Here is a 25442-nt window from a genome sequence, read left to right on the forward strand (position 1 = left end):
GAACTGTAGCATTGATGAGCCCTCACAGCTTCTCTCTTCCCTACCACCATCACCACCGCCGCCACCGCCATCCCATTACCATCTTCCCACCTCACTGCAGCTGAATCGAATGGCCATGTTTGATTCCAAAAGGACAAACATTTGTTACATTTACATAGTGCTTTCTGCTGGGTTCTGTTCTCTTCCAGCAGAATCTTTCTATTTCCCTCACTTACATAGTGTGGAGCTGTATTCTTCCTTTAGTTTAACTCTTTCCAGACATGCATGGGAGAAGAGGCTGGCCAATTTAATGTCTGTCTCTGTTTGCATGGTGGCTTACAAAACACTAAAGGATACAGAGCTACGATGACTGAAAACTACATGGGGTTTCTTAGGGAGAATCTTAGGATCACAAAAAACAGGTCCTTCATGGAAATTAATACATGCTTAGCATATATTACCAGGAAATTGTCATTTTGCTTTAGTCACATATTTAAGACACTACTTTGGACAAGCCAATCAATTATAGGATCTTCATGATCTCTTAAAAACAGTTTACTTTTCATGGAATCCCAAGTTTAAAATTAAATGGGAAAAATACAAATCAACTAACTTGGAAGTTTCTAGAAGCACAAATGACATTAGATTAGCAATTAAAGATAAGTTTTAAACCTAATGTGGAAACGGTAAGTTTCTAGTGTAGAAAACATAAAATGACCTGGCAGCATATGTCCATATTCCCAACACAAGCCCAAAGTGAGCAGTTATACCAGGAAGCCAATGTTCAATAGCTTTGGTGTTAGAAGTGAGTTTCCTCATAATTTTGAGAGAGTGAGAGTTCTTTACTAATAACTGTAAGTGCAGAGAGAACCACTAAAGAGAATACTGTCAGTCTACAGTAGCCACAGGATGACTTGGACAAATACAAGAAGACTCAACCATGGAGAAGACAAGACAGAGAAAATAAGAAGAAAATAGACTAAACAGACAAGCAGACAATGGCCACTTTAGAAACTCAGAATGCCCTAAAAATTGGACAAAATTAGCAGACTAACTTAATCAGATCCTTGGTGATATTTAAAGGTCAACCTAGATATTTAGAGAATAACACACATAATCTCATGTAAGAAGTCTTCAATATAAAAGCAAGTTTTGACATTATAGGTGTGTGACATAATTTAATTTTAATGGGATTTTCCCATAAAAATGATGAATTATGTGCCTTTAATGATGAGTTTTCCCTAAAACATTGATTTCATTTAAATTGCAGACTTTCCATTGGCATGTCCTTAAGTTGTGAAAACAACTACTATGAAAGCTGAGATGTGATTTCCTTGTGGGGAACATTAATGCACAGAGGGTTGAGGATGTCTTGACATTCCAGAAAGGGGTGAGTAAGTAAACTGGGAGGCTATTTCATCAATCACAACGGCAGTGTCGCAAGAAGACTGTGGTCTGGACATCAGGTGGGCTGACTTCCTGCTCCATTGTGGGAGTCATTTAAAATTTCTGCTTCTCTGTCTTCTCAACCACACACAGGAGCTCTTAAACCATGGAAATTCAAATATTTCAGCTCTTTGATTTTATGTCACCTATGGATTTCAGCATTCAAATTTATGGTGAGCTTTTTTTAAAATGTCATTTTACAAAATGCTGCACTTTAATTTAAATAAATCTTGAAAAATCCTTACCAAATATCAATATTAGTAAGAAAACAAAACACTTCATGCTACTCAATAGTCTAACAATCTGGTTTTGCTTCCTATTGTCTTGTGAAATGTACCCTCTAACCATGGAGTCTATACACTTTCACCTCCAGGTACAAATCATCATTAAAATGAGATAAACAAGATGTAAGAGACACCATTACAGAAGTACAAAAGTAGCTGGCATACACAAAGGTCACTGCTGGAATTCATTTACAACACTTTCCCCATGTTGACAGAGTGAAGGATGGGCCTCACCTTCTGCCGAAGAAACGGAACCCACTTGCAGTCCACCAGTTCCTGGCGATACTGTCTTGTAAAGGACCCGATGTAGGACACAAACGCTGCCGTAAGCAGCACATCTCCACACAGTGTCTTCTCTTGAGTTTCGAAGGACTTAATGGACTGACCCCATCGAATCTTCTCTGACTGAAGGATAAAATTACCCATGTATAATTACAGGGTGAGCATCAACTCGGCAAATGCTTAATGCAGTTACCTGACAGCCCAGTTCAAGGCTCTGGCCTCCTGCACCCGCTCTAGAAGGACAGAGTAGAACTGGGTGGAGTGACTGCTATAATCGTTTGCATGTCTGAAACCCATCATCACCACACAATTCTCCCACTCTCTCCAGCCAAGTTCAGCATCACACGACATGAGCTGTTTTCTCTGTTGCGCTAACTCTTGCATCGTGACTGGGGCCCTTCTTAACAGGTCAATCAACTGCTTCCCTGTCCCTCTGGGAGGGCAGAGCTAAGACTTGCTGCTACAAGTAAGTGACATTAGGATTTCTTTAAAAATAAATATATCTCACTATGTAACCCTGGCTGGCCTCCAATTTGCTGTGCTTCTGCCTCAGTCTGTCTAGTCTAGCTGTGCAACACCATGCCTGACTGCTAAAATCCTGATGTCAGCATGATGAGTCTCCCATCCCCCCCCCTTGGCAATAGCACTATACTGTCTTAACCAACATTTTTTTTTCTTAATATACTGTCTATGGGCTGATCAAAGAAGATTGCCAAACATCATTCATGTTAATTAAAACATAAAGCTTAAACAGCCATTTATTCTGAATTCTGTTAATTAAAGAATGATTCGAGTAGTAACCAAATTTGGGCCATTTTTCTAATACAATCATTAAATCAGTGGAGGGAGCTCTGAGCCATGTTAAATGATGGGATTCAGGACCCAGCAGGCCTCAATGACAATATACTCAGAAACTGTGTTGAAGTCCTTCTATCTAGTGGGCTGGCCATTTAAAATCTGATTTACAGGTTAAGTATGTAGAGCCCTTAATATTGGATTTGTATAAAGCTGCAATAAATATGTATGGATTGCCTGAACTGTAGGATAGTACACTAATTCACTTCATTTTGAGGCATGTGGAAAATTAATACAACATTCTAAGGACATGAACATTAATAGGAGCCAAAATAATCAGCAATTTAATACTCTAAGGAAAGAGAATCCTAAAAATCTCCTCTTTCTTCTAGGGGAAAAAAAAGGCCACACGGAACATGACTGACATGTGACACAAACAATTAGAACGTCAGCTTCCTGCAAACCATAATAGTATCCTGGACACATATGGATGTTCTTGGAGTTGTTCTAAGGGGTCCATGTAGTAGAATATTTTAAGATGTGTTACTTTTGTTTATGTTGCATTTGTTTAACTCTGTGAAGCTGTGTTACTGTGTCTGTGTAAACACCTGATGGTGTAATAAAGAACTGAACAGTCAATAGCAAAGTAGGAGAAAGGATAGGTGGGGCTGGCAGGCAGAAAGTATAGATAGAGGGAGAAAACTGGGAGGAGAGACCAAAGAGCCAGAGAAGGAGGAGGACTTCAGGGAGCAGCCACCCAGCTACACAGTTAAGCCATGGAGTAAGAGTAAGAGTTACAGAAGTAAGAGAACTGGAAGAGCCCAGAGGCAAAAGCTAGATGGGTTAAGTTAAGGAAAGCTGGCAAGAAACTAAGCCAAGCTAAGACCAGGCATTCACAAGTAAGAATAAGCCTCCACGTGTGATTTATTTGGGAGCTGGGTGGCGGGTCCCCCCAAAAAAGACCAAAAACCAACTAACAATAGGTCTGCATCACCATTCCAGCTGTACAGTCAAAGACAGGAAGTCCAGCTCTCTATTCCTCTTTTCTGAATTCATTACTTTCCTTCCTCAGCCACAGACAACACGTCCGGTGCACTCAGGAAGACTCTGTTGTCTTTGCTTTGTAAATGATAATAAAGTGCACCCACTGCATTCTCCAAAACACCTTTGGACTTGAAGATTTACTAAACACTGACTTACTGGCTGTTGAGATCGTCAATAATTTCATTTCACCACCCCGGCAGCATAAATCATTACTGACACTGGCTAACAAGGGTTTAAGAGTTGGAACATGTCCTGTAATAAATTTCTGGACAGTTAAAAATCACTATAATTTTATTCTAATGCATTATAGATTGCCTGTAATGTCATCCTGGCTGGGGTGACCCATTTCTAATTTTGAACAGCTGTTCAGCTCAGGAGTTAGTTAATGATTAAATATAAATTGCCTGATTTATTAGTCTGAATGGCTGAGCTTCCAGGTCAATGCTATATAGACAAAATCATCAGTCTTGATGCTTTTCAGAAGTTAACTGTCTCCTGTTCTACTCAGAAAGAATTTATCCTTAAAGGAAAAGATCTGACATGTTCAATTAATCCTTCAAAAATATATTTTTCCTACTTAACAACACACAAGCTTCCCCCACTTTTATTGTCTGTAAGTTTAGGCTTTGGGACTACCCCTGTGCAGCAGAGATACCAGGAAAAGCCCACTTCCACCATAGTAGATCTTTAAATATCTCAGAAGCAGTCTAATTACATGACATTTTGACCCATGTACTTCACAAATGGGAAACTCTTCAACTACATAAATCTTACCTCATTAAGTGGAAGTAGCTGTAAGGACTAGGAATAGTAAAATTTCTCAACTGACCTGAAAAGAATGAGTCTTCAAAGAATACATTTTTTTTTAAAGCAAAAGAGACTCCTTTCAACAAATATTTATTAATGACCTTGACCCCAGGTACTAGTCTCTCTGCCTGGGACCAAATGGTTCAAAATACATGAAGCTCCTGCTGTTGATAAGTTTATGTTATATTTGGGATAAAAGAAACATGCAAAAAAATATGCACCCCTTCCTGACAAGACTCTGGAACATTGAGGAAGATGTGGCATAAAGGTTGTAGGAGCCAGACTTTAGGGAGGATCCAGAACCAACAGTGTGTTGTGGACATGACAGGATCCTTGTACTAATTAATGAACTCACAGAAACTGTGGTTGCCAGTACAAGACCTGCCCAAAATCCAGTCAGTCAGAGCTCTAGCATTGATAGAGGAAGGACTCACTAGGTCCCACCCTGATCTGAGGAGTTTTTGACAAGTAAGAGCTATTGAGGGAGAAGAGTCGGCTTTCTTCATCAGTATAGTCCATGGTACACGGCTCATGATCCATTGAATAGCCCTATACCTGTACACATATGGGTAGTTTCATTGGACTTATAGATAATAAAAAGGAGAGGAAGAGGAGGAAGACAGGAAGTTGGGAGGATGTGGGGAAGGACCTGGGAGGTGTTAGAGTAAATATGACCTAAATACACTACATTCATATATGAAGTTGCCAAAGTTAAAAAAAAAATGCACCTAGTCATGTATGGACATCTGTACCATGTGACTCTATGGGAAAGTGTAATACAGAGAAAGTATTACATAGCACCATAGAGCTGTGTGAGTGTACATGTGTGATCTGCAGTAGGGCAAGCTGAGAATGCTGTCATACCAAGGTTTGAGCACCACATGCTGAAAAGAGCTTTTGGCAATGAATTGAGATTTATCCACCTGTTACAGGGAACCAGGTAGGCCCTGTGGAGGGAAAGGCCAAAAGCCACAGGTAGACTCTGAAGAGGACCACGAAGGTCATGGAAATGCAGCAAGAGGGATTTGGAGGCATCCAGGGGGCCAAGTGACTTAAAGCTTCTGGGTGGTGCTTTGGCCAAGGTGGTTAGCCATTGGAAAGCTCGGGCAAAGTGGTCACATGGGCTGACTGAGTCTTTAAACTGCCTCCCAGCTGCCAAGGACAGAAACAGACCTCAGTGCATAAAGTGTACTCCAGGGAGATGCTGGTGATGTGGACCAGCAAGCAAGGTGAGAAGCACTAAGATTCTGAATGGACTTTCAAGGCAGAACCACAGACTATGCAATGAATTGGCTCTTTGCGAGATGCTACAAAGAGCCAAGGCCAATCCACAAGCTTAAAGCTTTTGGCTGGGGAAGTGCAAAGGAAAAGGAGAGACTGCTGGGATGGAGGGTGGAGACAGAGGAACCCTGTGCTCACACACTGTAACACGTCAGAGCGTCAGAGGCTCAGTGGATCAGAGTTGCAGCAAGCTGAAATTGGATGTTAGGAAACCATATAAACCTGGTGTGGTGGCCCGTGCTTGTAATATCAGAACTTAGGAAGCTGATGCAGGAGAAGCCAGTCTCAGTTATACTGTGAGTTTCAAGCTAGCCTCGGTTACAGAGTTAGACACACTCAAAAGTGAGTGAGTGAAAGAGGGGGGGGGGACAGGGCGGCCAGCTTAACAGCCATAAGAAATCAGGCTACTATGTACTTCCCCTCCCTCACATCTCTCTTTTCATGCTAACAGAACCTGCTTTTGATATGATGTCAAGGGTCCAACCTCTTACCATATAGACTGTGGCTGGGTGAGCCAGTAATAATTCCATTTCCCAGCTTTCCAGCCTATTTTGCAGGTAGGACTGGTCAATCTAGCTCTGTAAGAACATTTAAGTGGGAGTCTGCTACTCTACCTTCCAGGAAAGCCAGATGTTTTAGAAAAAGAGAAAATTCCAGATGCCTCTGTGCCTCCTTCTCTATGGAGAAATCTGAAATCGTAGTGCCTATCTTGGACAAAATGAGAAGTGTTTGGGGCAATAGGCTGTAGCAGTCATCTCGGGGCAGAAGGCAAAAAACATGAGGGTCATTGCCCATGTGCCAAGTATGGGGAAGTATGACAAGAGAGAAGGGGTACCTCATTATTGCCTTAGTGAACACTTAGCATTGTCTCCCCTTAGTAATTTAAAAAATATGTTTAAGACAGTATACACCACGGTTTCCACCAACTCCACCTAAGTGCATTCCATGCTGCTGCTACACACATTTCAGCCCAATGCATTTCTAGTAACACGGCCATATGCTTCTGAGTTGTGTGTTCTGTTTGTATACTTTTAAGCATTCATATACTAATATTGATATCCTACTATCCAAGCACCTAATGTACCTTACGCTTAAACAGCATCATTTTATACCATGAAGTTTACTTTTTAAAGTACACAATGGAGTTTTTAGTGTATTTGTACACTTGGATAACCTTCCCCACTGTAATTTTACACTTTTTTCGTCCCCCTCTCCCCTCCATAACCCCCCCAGTCATGTCCATCAGAAATAATTCTCTAGGCCCCAGCAATATGTTCTGCCCTTAACAACCACTTTCTGTCTTCACAAGTCTACTTCCTTTGGGAATTTCATACACCTGAGTCTTTGTTTGTTAGCAAGGTATTCTCAAAGTTTATCCACGTTACAGCATTGCAGGCATATTACATTTTTGTTCATCTACTGATGGAATTTGAGTTCTTTCTAATTTGGAATATTGTAAATATACTTTATATATTATCCAAATTCCCATTTAAGAGACAAGAAAATAAAGTCGAAGTGCTTCAAAGACTTGCTTGAAATCATTTAATGTGGCATGACAGAGCAAATAAAATTTGGTACCAGCAATTTATTCACATCAGAGGTCATGCTCTTCAACTGTGCATATTCACACAAGGAAGAGTTGAAGAGAATTCCTCAAAGACTTTTATCTGATAGGAAGCCATCCATGTTAGTGTGCCAGTCACTCATAAAAAGAGTGAACATCACAAACATAACCAGTTAAGCTTGACATAGAAGTAAAGTCTGCTAGTGGAAGTCAATGGCAAACTGCCTAGCAGCTGCCCTGAGTTCTATATTCTATCTTAGGAAAAACAGCCAAAGAGAGAGAAGAGAAAAGGAAGAAAAAAATGAGCAGATAACCTACTAGCCAACGTACTTCATCATCTCAACGTGACTATAAAACAGCTAAACCCTAACAAAATTGGTGGGTTTTTTTTTGTTTGTTTGTTTGTTAAAACTTCATTATAAAGAGCTTGCAAATAAAAAACATGTACTGGTGTTAACCAGAAACAAAGTCTACATATCCCAGTGAACTTCTCTAGAGTTAGAAGAGCCATCTTGAAGCTATGGATCTTCATCTTGCATTTTACAGATTAGGGACATGAATCATGAAAGAAGATATGGAGCTAGTTGCTGTTTGGTTCTAATTCTGTCACAGATCTTTCTTTCGTTTTGGCAGTAGAGAAGTCTATAAACTTAGTAAATAGTGAAAGTGTAAATATCAATGTCTGTCTTTTCTGACTAGAGACTATGCAGATGTCACACTGAATTTACTAGCTGCTACATATTAAAAACAAAAATCAGGGCTGGAGAGATGGCTCAGCAGGTAAGAGCACTGGCTGCTCTTCCAGTGGACCTGGGTTCAATTCCTAGCAACCACATGGCAGTTTACAACTGTCTGTAACTACAGTTCCAGGGGATCCAACACCCTCACACAGGCATGAATGCAGACAAAACACCAATGCATGTAAAATAAAAAATTACATAAAATCTTTTTAAAAAAATCAACAGATTGATCACTGTTTGCTTCATTTAAGGCAGGGTCCTGTGTTAGCCACCTGAACTTTGAATTTGCTTTGTGGCTGGAGGTAACCTTGAACTCCTGGTCCTCCACTGTCAAGACCCAAATGCTGAGATTATAGGCATACATCTCCATGCCTGGGTTTATGGTTATTGACATCTTCTGGTAACTTGGATCTTTTAGTCTGAGCAATGATCAAATATTCTCCAGTACTATAAACTCTATGTTTAGTTAATCATTGACAATAAATGATCATAAAATCCAAAGCTGCCAGCCTGAATATTTCAGTGAGAATTTTTAAGAAAAGATAACTTGCCTCAAGTTCGCTCACAAGTCTGTTGGCCAGGTCAATCGTCTTATTGGTTTGATTCACCTCTTCCTGACACCGGACCTTCTCAGCTGTTGCCTTTTCAAATGAAGCTGTAAGCCTGCTCAGATTCTGATCCAGATCCTAAAAAAGGAGTCAAAATTAACTTCAGAGGTGTTTTAAGACAAACATTATAGCCACTGGAAGACACCTGTTGACATGAAATGAGTCCCCCTTCTCTCTATTGTCCTTTTACCACATATATTTTAGGGAAGAAAGGAGACTATGATGATGACCTGCTGTGGGGTGTTAATGTATGTCCTGTGGGAGCCCTTCTTGGGTTCCTTGTGGCGTTACCCAGCAGGTCCGTATAGAGGATGATTAGGACCATGGGCCTGAGTGCAGGTGTTTGAGATGGTCTGCACTTGGCTGTGCTGGGGGATGGTCTGTATGTCAAGTTGTTCTGATTGGTCAATAAATAAAACCTGATCGGCTGTGGCTAGGCAGGAAGGATAGGCGGGACTAACAGAGAGGAGAAATAAAAAGGGACAGGAAGGCAGAAGGACTGGCTGCAGCCGCCGCCATGACCAGAGACACTGCAGCCGCCGTCATGACCAGCAGCATGTGAAGATGCCGGTATGCCACCAGCCACGTGGCAAGGTATAGATTTATGGAAATGGACTAATTTAAGCTATAAGCACGGTTAACAAGAAGCCTGCCACAGCCATACAGTTTGTAAGCAATATAAGTCTCTGTGTTTATTTGGTTGGGTCTGAGCGGCTGTGGGACTGGCGGGTGACAAGGATTTGTCCTGACTGTGGGCAAGGCAGGAAAACTCTAGCGACAATGACCAACACATCAGAGCCATCCTACACTGTTTAGTAGCTTGCTATATGGCTTTCCCACTTCCTTCTCTTGGATGGGGTGCATAGAGGTACTGAATTGAGTGACATTCCCTAAGACTCAAATACACTGTGAGCGCCAGCCCTTTTGTTTTGGTGCATAAGCCCCAATCCTCCAGTAGTAGCTACATTACTTATTAAGAGCAGAGACGATTTGGCTCTGTAGCACAGACAGGCCTTTCTCTCTCAATAGCCCTCTCTCTACCTCTCAAGTGCTGGGATTATAGGTGTGTGCCTGCCCCATGCCTGACTCGTTGGTAGATGTACCAATTCCCACCTACTCTCTCTATTCATTTCATCCAGAACTGAGACAACGAAGGAAGATATCAGCTACTGCACCTCTTCACACCTCATCCATCTGACTCAACTTGTATTTTCTTCAGATTTGGGTGTTGAGACTCAGACGTAATCTGTCATCTTATCAAAAAACTTGAATGTGCAAATGTGGAGGGGGGGTTCATTTAGAGGGAGACCATCTTCAACCACGGATGCAGAAAAGCCAGCTGAAGAGTGACAGGATTAAAGGCTCATGTAAGGAGAAGCAAGATGCGCCACTGCCGGTTCTTGAGGGTTTCTAAGACACATTCTGGGAGCTTTCTCATCTCTTGAGACTCTTGAGGCCCAACTTTTTGGCTGTATGTAAACTCTTTTAAACCTCATAAACCAAAAAGTGTCAACTAAGATGTCAGATGGCTATGAGGTACCTCACTGTAGCTGTTTTGCTACTTGTATGTTCTAAGGGACCTAAGATTTATAACACTGCTTTTGTAAGTACATGAAAGGTTTTAAGATGTCTTGATAAGCCAAAAAGAGACACTGGATCCCTGGAGCTGGACTCACAGATGGTTGTGAACTGCTTAGGGTAGATACTAGGAACTGAACTCAGGTCCTCTGGAAGAATAACAAGTTCTTCAAGAACAGCTCTTACCTACTGAGCAATCTTTCCAGACCCTTATTTATTTATTATTCTTTGGGATAAGGTCTCACTATGTTGTGGTGATATATTGTGTACCCCAATAAAGCTTGCCTGAGGATCAGAGGACACAGCCAGCCACTAGATTAAATATAGAGGTCAGGCAGGCAGTGGTGGCACACACCTTTAATCCCAGCACTTGAGATTTCATGCCTTTTCTTGGGAAGCACACACAAAACCCCAGGAAGCAATGTCTGGGCAGAGAAAGGTATATATGGTGTAAGGAGATAGGAACAAAAGGCTCTTTTTGACTAAGGCCTTTTGGGGGAGGACTCAGAGGCATTTGGCCTGAGGATTTGTGGAAACAGGATTAGCTGAGAAGTTGGCCAGGTGAGGTTGGCTATGGCTTGTTCTGTTTCTCTGATCTTTCAGCTTTTACCCAACATCTGGCTCAGGGTTTATTTATTATAAGATCTTTTAAGATTCAAACAATACTACGTAGCTCTGGCTGTCCTGGAACTCACTCTGAAAATCAGACTGGCCTTGAACTCACAAAGATCTGCCTGCTTCTGCCTCCCAAATCCTGGAAGCTAAATTTTTATCCTAACAAGCTGAAATAGATCTGTAAAGTTTATTTCCATCTTATTTTCCCATAGATCGTGGCTGTCTCCAACTCTTATAAATCTGACCTCATTTATTCATGTATGTTTTGTATTGCAGTAGCAATGTAAGCCATGAAATAACTGCATCATTAACAAATACATAGTGAGACCCCACCTCAAAAGAACAACAAAAAATTTAGCTTTATAAAATGCTGAAGCCTATGTAAGCTATAGCATCAGACATATGAATTTGAGAGTTTATAGACTCATGCCACTTCCTGTTAAATTTACTGACTCCTGGGATGGAACTTAATGATTACTGGGATTGACTACCAGATTTCTGACTCCATCTGAACATGGGTTAGAGAAATATGTACTTCTACACCAGTTCCCAGCAACACATGCTACTACTGGCCTGGGAACACACTGAAAGACACTGCTCTAAAAAGCCTCTGTTGAAGTTTCCTTTATGGTCATCCTTAAGCCTTGTTTAAGATACATGATAGATAGCTGGGAAAAGACTCAGTAGGTAACGCACTTGCTGTGTTAAGTGTGAGGACCTGAGTTCAGATCCCCAGCACCCAGGTAAAGTCCTGCACAACAGCACGCATTTGTAATCCTACCACTCCCTCATCAAGATGAGAGGCAGCGATTAGACTCTCTGGAAGCTGGTGGGCCATACATGCAGCAGCAAACGAGAACAAACAACAACATAAAAGGTGAGGATTGACACTTGGGATTATCCTCTGACCTCCATATATGTGTGCACCAAGGCATGTGTGCACCCGTGTGTGTGTGTGTGTACACCCCAAAGACAGACAGATAAATAGGTAGGTAGATAGACAGATGATAGACAGATAGATGATAGATAGATGATAGGTAGGATGATAGATAGATAGATAGATAGATAGACAGACAGATGATAAACAGATAGAAGGACAATCTGTCTAGGCCTTGGATAGAAAGTCACCCCAGCTAAATGAGCATGTATGGAGGAGGCTGGCTCGCCTCACAGAAGGCAGACTGGGCACCAGGTCACACCAACACTCACTTACAATCCTCGTTGAGAGGCTGTGGCTTTCATCACAAATGACAGATGAGAAACTGTAGGCTGGAGGGTTTCTGTGAGCTGTCATCTGGTGGAGCTTCTCTGTGCTACCCTGCCCCCCACCTCACCCTCTCCATGTCCACATTTCTTGCTCCTCCTGCTCTCCACATCTGTCAGCCAGCCGTGGCTCCACCTTGGCCCTCCGTCACAACCATTCCTGCCCCAGCTGAGGCGCCCACCAAACCCTCTCGGGTTGCCTTTGAACTTGTCTTTCCGCCTTTAGACATCTTTCCTTCCAGCATCCTCTCAGTTGTTGATGGTGTCATTAACCTATTCCATTTTCCCCCAGGCAGATCTAGCTCTTTAGCAGTCAGATAAAATTGAACTTCTGTAGCATGAAAGGCTAAGAAGGCCTTTGCTCATCTTTGCAAATGCCTTTCATCCTTCCCTGCCTTCAGCCTTTCCTGCTGTCAGCATTCCCAGCAGTGTCCCTCTTGGTGCCCTTGCCTATTGCGATTCTTCAAGAGTCCCACTGCCTCTGTCCCTGTTCCTTCATCTCTGCAGGAACGCCTTTCCTGTCCTCATCACTGTGACTCCTAAGCAGCTTTCAAAGGGCACGTCAAGTACACCTTCACTAACCAGGTCTCTAATTTCCCTGGCTCATAGTACTTGGCACCATAGTTGCATTTGGACATGCTTAGAATGTCACGCCAGAGGACTGGTGGGCATGTTTATGAAAGTAGAAATGGTGATGATATTTATAGCTATAGGTGTTCCCCAAGCACTGAGTGTGTAAACTTGACCCCATGCTAAATTCTTAATTTAAATTAATATAAATTATGCACTTAAGCATTGCAATCTACTTAACAAGATGCTATTACTATACAGGTTGAGAGTCCCTATAAGATTTGGGGGGCATCTCAGGTATTTGAATACTTACATAGACTTCACAGGTTAAAAATTGCTAATTTAAAACATCGGATATCCAAAATGCTCCATTTGAGTCATCATGGTAGCACCGAAAAAGTGTTGGACCTTGAAGCATTTGGATTTTGATTAAGGGGTTCTTGGTTTGTACCCAGTCACAGATGAGAAAACCTCTGTCAACAGAGGTTAATCAACTTGTGTAGGTGGAATTGTAAACAATGGGCCCAGCCCAGTAAATCTGGCTCTAGGGTCTTGATTTCAGTTTCTTTGTTCCTTCTACTAGACTGGGAAACCTATTAAAGGACAGGAACAAATGATGCTTGTGTGAGTCCAGCACACAGAGAACAGAAGTATCTACAAGGTTAGTATGTCAGTAAATGCACTCATCAAAGACCAAGTTCTTTTCTGTTTGTTAAAGTGCAGGTGTAGCAATGTGTGCAGGTGGGATCCTAAGGCCCGCACAGGATCCTCCTCATGGGATGACAGCTTTCTAGACGACACTTACCACAAGCTTCCTCCTTATCGCCTCTAGCTTTTCAGTAGCTGCAGCCAGATCTAAGTTTGTTTGGGCCAATGCCTGGCGTTTCGGCTCCACATCGCAGTAAACCTGAAAATCCACAAGGGGCTCATTCAGAGGTAATGCAGGTGCAGAGAGAACAGTAACCTCCCCATCCGGCACACCACAGGAAGTCTCCAGGGTGGGGAGCAGTGAGCTCTTTGTTTCTTTGCCGTTTACTACCTCGGCAGACACAGCCGTCTGTGCTCTCTGCTTCTCTATTACTCGTTTATTCTAGACTTTAGAAAGATAAGTACTTGCATTGAATGTCATATAAGTCAAATGCCACCAATACACTAAGATCAGTATGTCCTAAAACGATTAACCCTCACTAACCAAGCAGAGGTGAGATCTCACCCAGGAGGTAGAGAGCTGAGGGTGGAGATATTCTCGGAATGAAAGGGCACGAAGAGATACCCCACCCCTTACTAACCATGCACTTCACTTTCCGTTTTGAGCTCCTGACTACATCAAGTATCTTGTTTGAATGGGTGGCTGGAGAGTCGGGGTGGATCAAATGCTGTTTCCTAGTTCATAGAGAGACAGCACAAGCATCTGCCCACCCTGGGAACAACTGAGCTCAGCACTCAGCCACCGCACTGTGGAAAATCTGCCATGATCTGTCTAAACTCTCTGTGAAAGTTTCCGTGAGGGGAGAAACAGCGGCCGAGGCCCACTTCCACAGGCCCCACACTACAGAGGATACAGCCAGAGTTTATGTGATAATTTGGGGAATGACTGTATGACTGGCTTTTACTCTGTAATTTGGAATCTGAATTTGACATAAAACTTTCCACAGCAAAATGAATCAGCTTTTCACAGTCCAGGTCACACACAATTCCTTTTTAGTATCTTGTATTGTGAGAAGGGTTGGAGACACCATTGGCAGGTGATAAATACTGGATAAGTAAATGACTAAATGAATTTTTACATTTTCCCAAAGTACAAAAGGCAAAATTAATGTCATTTCAACACCAAGACAGTTATTTTTTTATCTCACTGTATCTCTAATATAGATGCTAATAAAATGTTTACCTCAACAGTAGGGCTTCATTTAATTCAATATAAATTCAGACTTGCAGATTTTTCAGGTCAACATAAAATGATTTTTTTTAATATATGTAAACCAGTTGTCACTTAAAAAAAGTGATTTAAAGTGTAAACTAGCTAGCTACCCTTCCCTACAAAAGTGATGCTCTCCAACATATTATCTTCCTGTTTAGAATTATTTTCATTCTGACACACTGTCTCTCATTCTTAGGATTGTATGCCTTTCTTCCAAAAACTAAGTCATAAATAACTTCACATTTTTTGCTTATATAAAAGTTAACCTGATAGTAGGGATGGTCTCATCCTGCTGTGGACTCTGCCTTCTACAACACTGACCTGCCATGCAAGAGATGCCCGGGGCAGTCAGCGTCATGACTCAGGAGGAAGCCATTATTACTTTCTGAGTGGACATAAGGCCCACTCTATAGGAGGGAGTGTGTGCTGGGACTGTAAATTTGGGTAAAATCCGATGGCTAGGGAGGGTCCAGGGCTAGAGGGAAAGAAACTACCACTGTTGTTTTGCTATGGACAGACGGCTAAACTATCTTCTCGATGTCTCGTTTACGCCCAGGGACTAGTACTGCTCAGCCTAGACCACAGAAACTTCTGCTTATTGGGAAATGGTGATGGCAGAGATTCATAAATGGTCGAAGTGCTGAGAATAAGTGACCGTCTATAAACAAGACATCTATCTTACCCCCTCCGCGGCCTAGGGGACACTATAGACAGAATGCAAAGGCTAGAGATGGGAGGGATAAAATGCTGTCTCTGGATAGGACATGGTCATGGCACTCAGGCACCCCGAGCAGTTGTGGGTTCTGTAGGAGACAGGCCCAGGATTGGGCCATTCAAGATTCTCCCATGGATGGAGGAGCAGGTCATGAGGCTCCACCCCTCCTAGACGAGCTATGGTTGCCAGGTAAGGGGTGTCATTTTCTTCAGTAATGTAACAACTGGTTAAGTTACCCATGCTTTAGTAAATAGTCTCCCCAAATTTATGTTCATACAAACAACCCCCAATTAAACTCGGTGAGTCAATTTTTTTTCCTGAAGACATGAAAGAGGGGAACCAGCTGAGAAGGGAAGGAGATCAAGAGAAGTGAGGAGGAGATAAGAGAGGGTAACAGGGGTTGAACAGGACAACAATACATTGTGTATGTAGATGCAATTGTCAAAGAGAGAAGCAGCTTTAGAAGTTAATCTTCATAGCCTTTGGTGGGCAGCACCCGGAACCATCGGATAAAGACTGATACCTCATAAAATTTAATGATGTTGATGACCCAGGCACAGAGACCAGCTGCTGCAAAAGATTTGGTCCGAATCAGGTTGGGATTAAACTCTGGGTCTTTCAAATATTGTTCATTCACTACTTTTAGACAGTTCTCTGGAATGTGCTCTTTGTCGTAGTTAATTAACGCTTGTAGGAAATCATCAACCTGTAAAGCAAAAGGACTTACTGCAATGAGCCTGTTCTGGCTGCAGAGAAAATTCCAAGATCAAAAGTTAAAATCAGCTTTTAGGACCTGCATTACAAAGGCACAATTGGCAAGCTGCACTTATCCCACTGCTTGGCTTTTTCAGTCTTTACAGTGCAAAGTTAGAATTAGCAATGGACACTTTTAAAACCTCTTCTTCCCAGGGTAAAATATTCTGTGCCAGCGCAGGAGGTGCTCACGGTTTGAAGAAAAGAAAGACAGGAAAGAAAAAGCAAAAACACATACCCCAATGCCCCTCCGCTTCACCTTCTTGTACATTAGTAACATTTTTCCAGCCTAAGAAATCCATGTAATTTTCTCCCTCCTACACTTAGCCGCTTTCATAATTTTGCAAATAATTAGCAACCTTCCACCTGCTGCTGGCACTGACTTAGGTACGCCACGACCCCATGCTAACCTCCAACTTGGCCAGTAAAAGCTAGGTTACAGTCTAAGGAACAGTGGCTGCTGACATTGACCAGCTATGGAGATGGTGTCTTTTGACTTAAAATTGACTTAGACATCTTTTGCTGTCCAGCACATCTGTAGTAATGAGAATGCTATGGAAGCCACTGAGATTTTCTTTCTGTCACTTTGGCCTGTATTACCTTTCCCATGAAGATTCGAGCTGCTTTCCAACTTCGGTCTTTTGGCACTCTGCCACGGGGGGCCAGAAGGACCATCACAGCAGCAGTTACATTGGTAACAGCATTTGGGGGGTTGGGGAAGGCTTTCAGCTCGGTGAGGTTCACCTGAAACAAAGCAGTAATACAGACACTCAAGATGAGGGGCTCTGGGAGGCACTCGGTTTCCAGCCTGGTGTTCAGCCTTCCGCTTCCTGACAGTTTCTTGCAGGCTGGCACATCTAACTTGGGATTATAGGGGTCCCTGTTCCGCCTGGGCACTTCTCTGGTAATTCTGGAAACATCTCTAAAATTTTGTTGCTTCTAAGAAAAGAAAAATAAAAGAAAAGAACAATCCTGCCGAGCCCCAGTACAGAAGCCAGGAGATTTTGTGCATGCACAGGATGTATGGATTCTACCCCACTATGTAATGTACTTGTATTCTAACCAAGCTCTCCCTGTAAATGTCACTCTCTAGGTCAGTGTGTCTTAATTCTGTTTTTCTGCTTTAAATGTGTAAGTACAGATATCACTTCCTTAAACCACATCTCAGCTGGGAGTGGTCCATGGATGCTGAAATGTCTTTCCGACTGCTTAATTCCCTCGGTGCAGAACACTGATTGTTGACAATGGATTTGGTGGTTAAATTATAGTAAGGGGGGGGGGGAGATACTCTGGGGCAGGAATTGGTACTTATTAGAAGTACATATAGTTCCATAATGTATGATTTAAAAGCAAAACCAAATGCGATTCTGCTCTTTTACTCAAAACCATCTATTTATACAAAGAATAGAATGGGCGTTGAAGCCAGAGCAGAGTGCAATGAATGTTGTGATCTGTTAACTGGAGTTTTTCATCACTCAGACACACCCCAGTTCTACACTGCAGGTGATACTGGCTCTTTGTTTGATGGGACCCAAAGAATGTTGGGTCTCAGGGTATCCAAGCATCTAGAAATGACCTCAAACTGGACTATTGGAGAACTTCTGGCAGTTAGATAAAAGCAAACATCCCCTAGAACTTATGAAAACGGTTCCCATGTGCCAAAAGGAGTCGTTTCCCTTCCCTCTGGCAGAAGGGATATATGGCTAGCTGCGGTTGCATATCAAAGCCCATGCCAGCCTCTGGGCTCCCTCGGTATCACACGTACTGGTTAAGCATCTCAAAGCCTCCACGATAGCCTGCTGGCTTCCCGCCTCCCCAGGCTTCCCTCCTCCCAGATACCTGTTTTGTTCTCTTTTTAAAGGCTGATTTCCTTCCCTCGCTGCCAGCTCACTATGCTTTCTCTGTTCTCAATCTCTGGTTGTTCTCCTCTCTCACAGAGCCCTGGTCCTGTTCACTCTGCAGGGGACGTTCAGTCTATGTCTTTCTCTCCCTGCTCTGGGCGCTGGCTCTTCTCTCTTGCTCTCATATTTACAATAAAAAACCTTAACCAAATCACGGAGTGGTCATGTTGGCAATTTCTTTAGTGCCTTCTCTCACAAACTTAGAGTAAATTTATTTTGAAGAAAAATTTGCAAATTTAGGGAAAGACAGAAAGAAATAAACTCTCTATTAGTCAGAGGTAATCAGTTACTTTTCTACTATTTTTACTTTGGTTATTTTATAATTTCTATCATTGTATATAACTGTTCTGTTCAAACAAATGAGTCATGGGTGTCTCAGTGTGTTTTACTTACTAATTACTGTGAACATTTTCCAATTTGTTTACTGATATTTAACAATATCATTTTAGGGCAGTAGAATAAGCATGCAATAATCTCTCAAGGCACAGTTACATTCTTAACTTTTCAGTTTTATGATAATACTACAAAACTCTTAACAAGGTTCTTGTTTTTGATCAAAATTATCTTCTAAAAAACAAAGGACACAGAAAGGAACTGGGGCTTTTCTTGGAAAAGCAGTGAAGTCAGGACATGATTATCTGCAGGCTTTAAACATAACCCCGCCCACACACTCTCTTGCAACACCGTGTGGTAAACACGGATAACTTCTCAGGATGCTCCACGAGATCTTACTCTAGGGCAAAGCTGGGGAAATGGTGGGGATCTTGGGATCTTTGCTCCACCACTGACACTATGAGGGGGTCTTACCGATTTTTTATATTTGAGAGGAGATAAAGAACCCGTTACTAGTTCTCAAAGCAGCACATGATGTGAAAGACTGGAGCAGTCTACTCATCAGGCTGCTTCCTAGAAGGCGAGGGGGCTGACTCCCCAGTGCTACCAATATTTAGGAGGCTATCCCTGTGGGATGCAGCAGGACAAGAGGTACTAATAGGTACTTCGAATGTTACTAATTCTTGCTCTAGAGTATTTTCCCCTTGCTCTCATTATAATTTAATCTCTAATCGCATTGTCAATGAGTCAGTGTTCTACACTGAGGGAATTAAGCAGCAGGAAAGACATTTCATCATCCATGGACCCCTCCCCAGCTGAGATTCACTGTGGTTTAAGGAGGAGATATCTTATACTTACACATTTAAAGCAGAAAAACAGAATTAAGACACACTGACCTAGAGAATGATATGGGTGGGAAAAGAATTGAAACTATAAAGATGACTGATAGAAATTCCAGCCACGCCCCCATGGTCCACGGGCACTGGTGGGACATTTAGTCACTTCTGCCTAGTCATCGTGATCTATGCACATGGAGTAACCACATGGGCCTGTGTGCCCATGTGCAGGGTGGCCCTTAAAAGCAGGCCCCATGCCCCCCCTTCTCCCCCACGTGTCCTTTCAGCAGGTCTTTCTCCTTGTCTATCCCTTTCTCCTTGTCTTAATAAAACTCTTGTTAGTGGATTCTGCTGTGTTTGGTGACTTTTCCTAGCAGGGTAAGAGCGCTGCTAAAAACCATCAATGACCTCACAGGTTTGTTAAATGTTGATATGCTGTGTCTTTTGTAAGGCTTTGAGCCATCCACTTTATCCCATTATTCAAACTCTCATAACCTTTGACTATTTAAAACATCCCACCAGTCAAGAAGCTAGTTTACCCTGTTGAGTGTATTGAGTGCAGCCGTGGCAGCCACCAGAGCAGGCTCAGCCTTGAGTAAATCAGCCTCACACTCTCTCTGCTTCTGGGACACTTCGGTTTGAATGGTGGCCACCTAATTAGAGAGGATAATTAGAGAGGAAAAGCCCCTTAACCCCACCCCACCCATTATTATCTCAGAGCTCTCTAGCACAAAGCATGGACTGACTTGGATGCATTTTCAGGCAACACATTTGTCTATATTTTCAACAGGTGAGTAATTTCCTATCAGCACAGTATGTTCAGAGAGCTTTGTAAAGCAAATACACAATGATAAACTCAAAACCAAGCAGATTTAATACCAAAGTGCCCCCAAAGGGCTTCTAGTCATTTGATTATAAGATGCCACAAATAATTAAACAAAACAAAAAAATAAACAAAAAACCAAGATTAAGCAGTCATCTTTCTGTTTCCTACTTTTCTTTTGAGATTTACCCTAACCTTATTGTTCCTTCCATTAAGAGGTAATCCAGGCTGGACCAGGATGGTGGGCCACGGAGCATTTTAGAATTCTCCATCTAATTATTGCCAGTGTTTGTTTAGGAGCCCTGGTAGCCATTCGCTTTAAAATATAGGCAAGAGCCAGGGAGAGGGCTCAGTGAGTGTAAGGCTTGCTCATAAGCAGACGGCCCTGAGTTTGATCCTCACCACCCACACAGAAGAGCCAGACAGGGTGGCGTGTGCTTGTAATCCTATCACTGGGCAGGTGGAAACATGATCCCTGTGGTTCACATGCCAGTGAACCAGTGAGCTTGAAGCCAGAGAGAGACCCTGTTTCAAAATCAAGACGGTGACTCCTAAGATATGACATATGAGGATGGTCTCTGGCCTCCAACACATGTGCATGTTCACACTAGCACACATTCATCCGTATGCATATAAACACATGTACACACACACACACACACACACACACACACGTGTGAAGCTCTTTTGTTCAAAACAGAAAATCCATTCATTGTTCTGTGGTCATGGGTTGCATGCTTCCCCAGGTAGAATTTATATCTATATCATCTATGTCTATGTCTATATCTATCGATAGAGATAGAGATTAACTAGTGGCTTCTCCAAATAAGAAGCCACTGATACACCCGAGTGTTTCACAGGTAACTCAGCTCCCCACACCCACTCTCCTGTGGTCTGTCCTCTTGACGGAGCCCCGCAGCGGCCCCTGTACTATAAGCCACTCCACCTCCCTACGGGGAGCCGTGCTGGTAACTGGAACTAACCCAGTGTGCAAGGCTAGAGTTCTATCCCCCGCCCCTCGCAGAATGCTACAGAATTTTAATGCCAAGTGAGAGTGAATTTTTATCCCCAGCAGGTTTGTGTTTCAAGCTGTGGCACTGGGCACCAAGATCAAGTCCTGGTGGAATAGTTCTTGGGGTGAGGGTGATTGTGAAATATAAAGTTGGAACAAAAGTGCATTTCTTCAGATGTGTTTGGAATGAACAGGTTCAACCACACCATCAAATTAAACACGGCTCACAACAAATTATGTTGTCTGCTGCGGCTTTATTAGTAGTAATTAGCCTTCTCCTGATTAACCATTATTTTGCTGTGTACTGTACCTTTTATGAACATAATTGGTTCAGGGTAGATATTCGATCTCCTGCTAACACACAAACAGCCGCTGCTGACATAAATGAGCAAACTCTGCATGCTTACTAAGAACTCCTCCAAAACCACACCCCCAGAACAGGCCCCAAAGTGGACCATGGAGATTCTAACCACAGAGACAGTGTGTTAGGGGATACGATCACAGATAAGAATGTATATGAGGGGGTATCTCTGGCCCATTTGTCTCACATAAAGACACAGAATTTACTGATGTCCCTTATAACATTTATAGTGACATTTAAAATAATTTTTTTTTAGTCTTAGAATCATAGTTTTTTCTGGCACTAAATGAAACTGTGAAGACTTTTTATTGTTCCTTGGACTCCTAGACTATTCATAGAGCACTAATCCTTTGGGTAATTTTTACAGATAAGGCAATCTACAAATGAGGAAAACATTCTAGTTTGGTGAGCTCTCTTTTTATCCCTAATACTTTTCACGCTCAAATGCAATGATATCATAGTACTGAAAAGTTTATTAATCTTAGTGACTCAGTAAGCTGCAGCATGCCACTTCCTCTGCTGAATGGCTGCAAGGCTCAACCTGGAGAAGGGCAATGACCTACATGCATTACCTTACATACCTGTTTTCCCTCTACCGTGGTGCTGAGGCAGGGGATTGGAAATAGCCCCATCCTCAGGTACAGCAGAAACTTTCTGTCACCTATTAGCCAACCACCCCTTGAAAATTTCATAGAATTTTGTGTTGGTTACACATTCTCTAGAACTTCATGTTAAAAGCTGAGGCTGGCAGAGTATTTGCCTAACATCCTTGAAAGTCTGACTTTGATCCTCAGCACTGCATAAACAAAGCATGATGTTTCATAAGTATAAAGAGGATCAGGAGTTCAAGGTCATCCTCAGCTATGTAGTGAGTTCAAGGCCAGCCTAGGAATTCATGAGACTCTGTCCAAAGGGGAGAACAGTGGAAATGAACCCATCCAGATTTCTTTTGTCAACACCTTCACCCTCACATCTCAGCATGTGGTTACATTTGAAGACAGGACTTGCACAGAGGTAAAATCAAAAAGAGTTCTTTAAAGACAGGCTCCAGTCCAGTCTTCCTGGTATCCCTAGAGAAGGCAGGCATTTCAACACATCAAAGTCCACCAGGCAGCAGAGTTCACAAAGGAAAGGCCCAGTGAGGAGCCATTGACAAGCCAAGGAGAGTCCTCAGGAGAGCCAAGCCAGCCAATACCTGCATCCTGCAATATCAGAATCCAGAGCTTGAAAAAATAAACCTGCTGCTTAAGCCTCCCAGCCTAGCCTAGCAATCCAGCACACTGCTTTCCCATTGCAATGTAAGTGATGCAAAGACTCAAATATTCCCAAGATCCTAGGACAGTGCCCAGCTCCCCAAACCAAAACAATAAAGTAAACGCACGCACACGCACACGCACACAAAACTACTGACAAAAGGAAAATATAAGCATTTTTTAAACTTCTTGGAATATTTGGATATAAAAATAGTATATTTCTTTTTCTATGCCTAATAAACCTCATGAAATAGCCTATCAGATATGTTCTAATGGATGAATATTTTTTCTTCCTTTATACTGGTAATTTTACCTTAGGAATTTACATGCAAAAAATATAGGGGGGATTCTCAAATTGCTGTTATATATCAAGATTTCCAAGAGGTATCTGTGGTAGTGGGTTAATAACTACTAGTAATTATAATTACTAGAACATCACAGAACTGTGAAATACCCTAAACAGATCCCTTGGGTGGGTGGGATTAGTTTCTAATAATCCTACCACTTATGAAACCTGGTTGTTTAATTTCATAATATACTTTGGAAGGCATTCTGCACTTATCTGAAACCCAATGGTAACATCTATTACCAAAATTAGGAATTATATACCTATTGGCTGAGTCAAAAGAATCTATCACTTGCTTCAAGAATGCTGGGTCACGGTTTTTAATTGTCTAGAGTTTTTTCGATGTACTTTTCAACTCTTTGGTTACTCAAGACAAAGCATGCTCAATGCACATCAGAAAAGCGAGGGAAAGTATGTGATTGTCCGAGAATGGCTGGCCTCACCACCAAAAGCCTTAGGTGCACTGAAATGCAAGACAGTGGCATGAAGGGCACCGGCTCATGGTTATGAGAGTATAAGCAATTTCCAGCTTTTAATTAAATAGTCCTAATTATAATATTTTGCCCCAATAATAAAGTACTTATTAAATTTAATGTGAATATTTATTAACTACCTATGGTTCCTCTCCTGTATCTTTTGGGAACAAAAATATACAGGAAATGTATTCCATTTATGCTGAATGAAGAGTGTGGAAGTTTTATTTTTTTTGGGGGATGCTAGGAACTCAAATTCAAAGAAAGCAGCACCCACACAAACCAAAAGGCTATTGTTTCCAATAGCAAACCATCACACAGAACGCCAGGGCCTGGGTCCATTCAGAAAGAACACATTTAGCTTGGGACTTCATAATGAACGCTAGTTGTATTATTAAAATGCGAAACTTGAAAACCATCTCACAAAAGTGACGGAATGGGCTTTGTTAACAATTGAGTTGTTCAATTTGCCTAAAAACTGGAAACCTTTAGAAACCTCTGAGGTGACTCCCTGACCTTTACTGTATTACAAATAGGCCTGATGTGCAAGATCCACATCCATTATATGCTTGAATGAGCTCAGTATTTATTGTTCTTTCATATCATTAAAGAGCTAAAAGGTTGGGAAAATGCATAATGTAAAGAAAGGTCAAGTGGTAATCATGGTGTGAAATGCTGTTACATGTGTAACTATAATAATTCCTTAGACTTTATGCTCCCTGGAGAGGAAGTTGTTCAAAATTGTTCACCTACAAAGGTTTATTTTGTGCTAAATATAGCTCAGCACTCTAAATGGTGGAATGAGCCTGACCTTTCGCTCTTCTGCATCGGCGATGGCCTTTTCCCGGCTCACTTTCTCCGTCTGAAGTCTGATCTTTGTGATCAGAGTTTCGGCGTCATGATTTCTGAGATGGAGCTCGGCTTCTTGAGAGGCCAGCCTGGCTTTCAGATTTCCCACCTGAAGGAAAAGTTGTCATTTTGGGGCCACTTCTAATGAGAACACAGAGGTCTGAGACATGAGTTTGGGGGGCCCTAGCAGCTCCAGGCACGCATCTGTTTCTACCCTGATTTCACTTCTACTTTCATTTGCCAAAATGTAGCTCTGTTTATTTTTCCACATGAAGAAAGCAGAATGCTGCTTTTCAGGACACAAGATTACTGTGTGTCATCAAGAGTTTATCTTGGCTACTAAACCTGTACGCTCAGGGAAATACTAACAAAGGTATCCATCAGAGCACTTGACACCTCAGGACTCCAGGCTCAAGATCACAAAGGCCATGGGACAATGAGCTTAGTGACTCCTGGGATATCCTCCTGTACTCTCATGGGAAGCTGCCGTAGGTTTGAATAACTTAAAGACATGAGCCGTCTTTGATTACAGAGGATCTGGCTGCCCACTGCACTGTGGCTGGTCTTACCTCTTATCCAACACAGAATAGACTTTCTTCATTTTACTCACCTTCTGTGGTGTCAGTGTAGAGCCACACAGACCATCCGATACAGAACCTCGTACTAAGGAGAGGGGTGACTGTGTGTGCTCTTTGGGTACCGACATGATGTGAGTTACAGAGACCTAGTGAGTAATACACATGTGCATTTTCTTCTTTGGCTTACACTGAACAGCCCCACTTAGCTCTGGTGGAACAACCTTCCTGTGACATCAACAAACATGTCAGTTAAAATGAGTGATTCTGCCCATTTTTCAGCTGAGGTTCTCCGGGATTCAGCAGGTACCATTTGGTTCCTAAGTTGGAGGATTGTATAAAATAAAGCAGAAGTAAAGTAGAGAATGACTTTAAAAGACTCTGACCCCAGCCTCAAAAGCATATGAAACTGTGATGACTGTTCTTCTTCTTCTT

At 42.2% G+C, this 25442-nt stretch overlaps 1 protein-coding gene across 2 annotated transcripts in view; it reads right to left on the reverse strand.

Moving 5' to 3' along the window:
• Nucleotides 1-25442, reverse strand: part of Dnah11 (dynein axonemal heavy chain 11) — a 314894-nt gene that overhangs the window by 74484 nt on the left and 214968 nt on the right. The window contains exons 57-63 of one of the 2 annotated variants that reach the window (XM_028880929.2): nt 24395-24541; nt 19855-19968; nt 16846-16989; nt 16016-16198; nt 13662-13763; nt 8774-8908; nt 1944-2114 (exon numbers count right to left, since the gene is read on the reverse strand). In XM_028880929.2, coding sequence (XP_028736762.1) covers nt 1944-2114; nt 8774-8908; nt 13662-13763; nt 16016-16198; nt 16846-16989; nt 19855-19968; nt 24395-24541 — 996 coding nt within the window. Of the gene's footprint in view, nt 1-1943; nt 2115-8769; nt 8909-13661; nt 13764-16015; nt 16199-16845; nt 16990-19854; nt 19969-24394; nt 24542-25442 lie in introns of both variants that reach the window. The other variant, XM_037210919.1, reaches the window with a different exon arrangement.

This window comes from Peromyscus leucopus, chromosome 14, assembly GCF_004664715.2.
Source record: "Peromyscus leucopus breed LL Stock chromosome 14, UCI_PerLeu_2.1, whole genome shotgun sequence".
NCBI lineage: Eukaryota > Metazoa > Chordata > Mammalia > Rodentia > Cricetidae > Peromyscus > Peromyscus leucopus.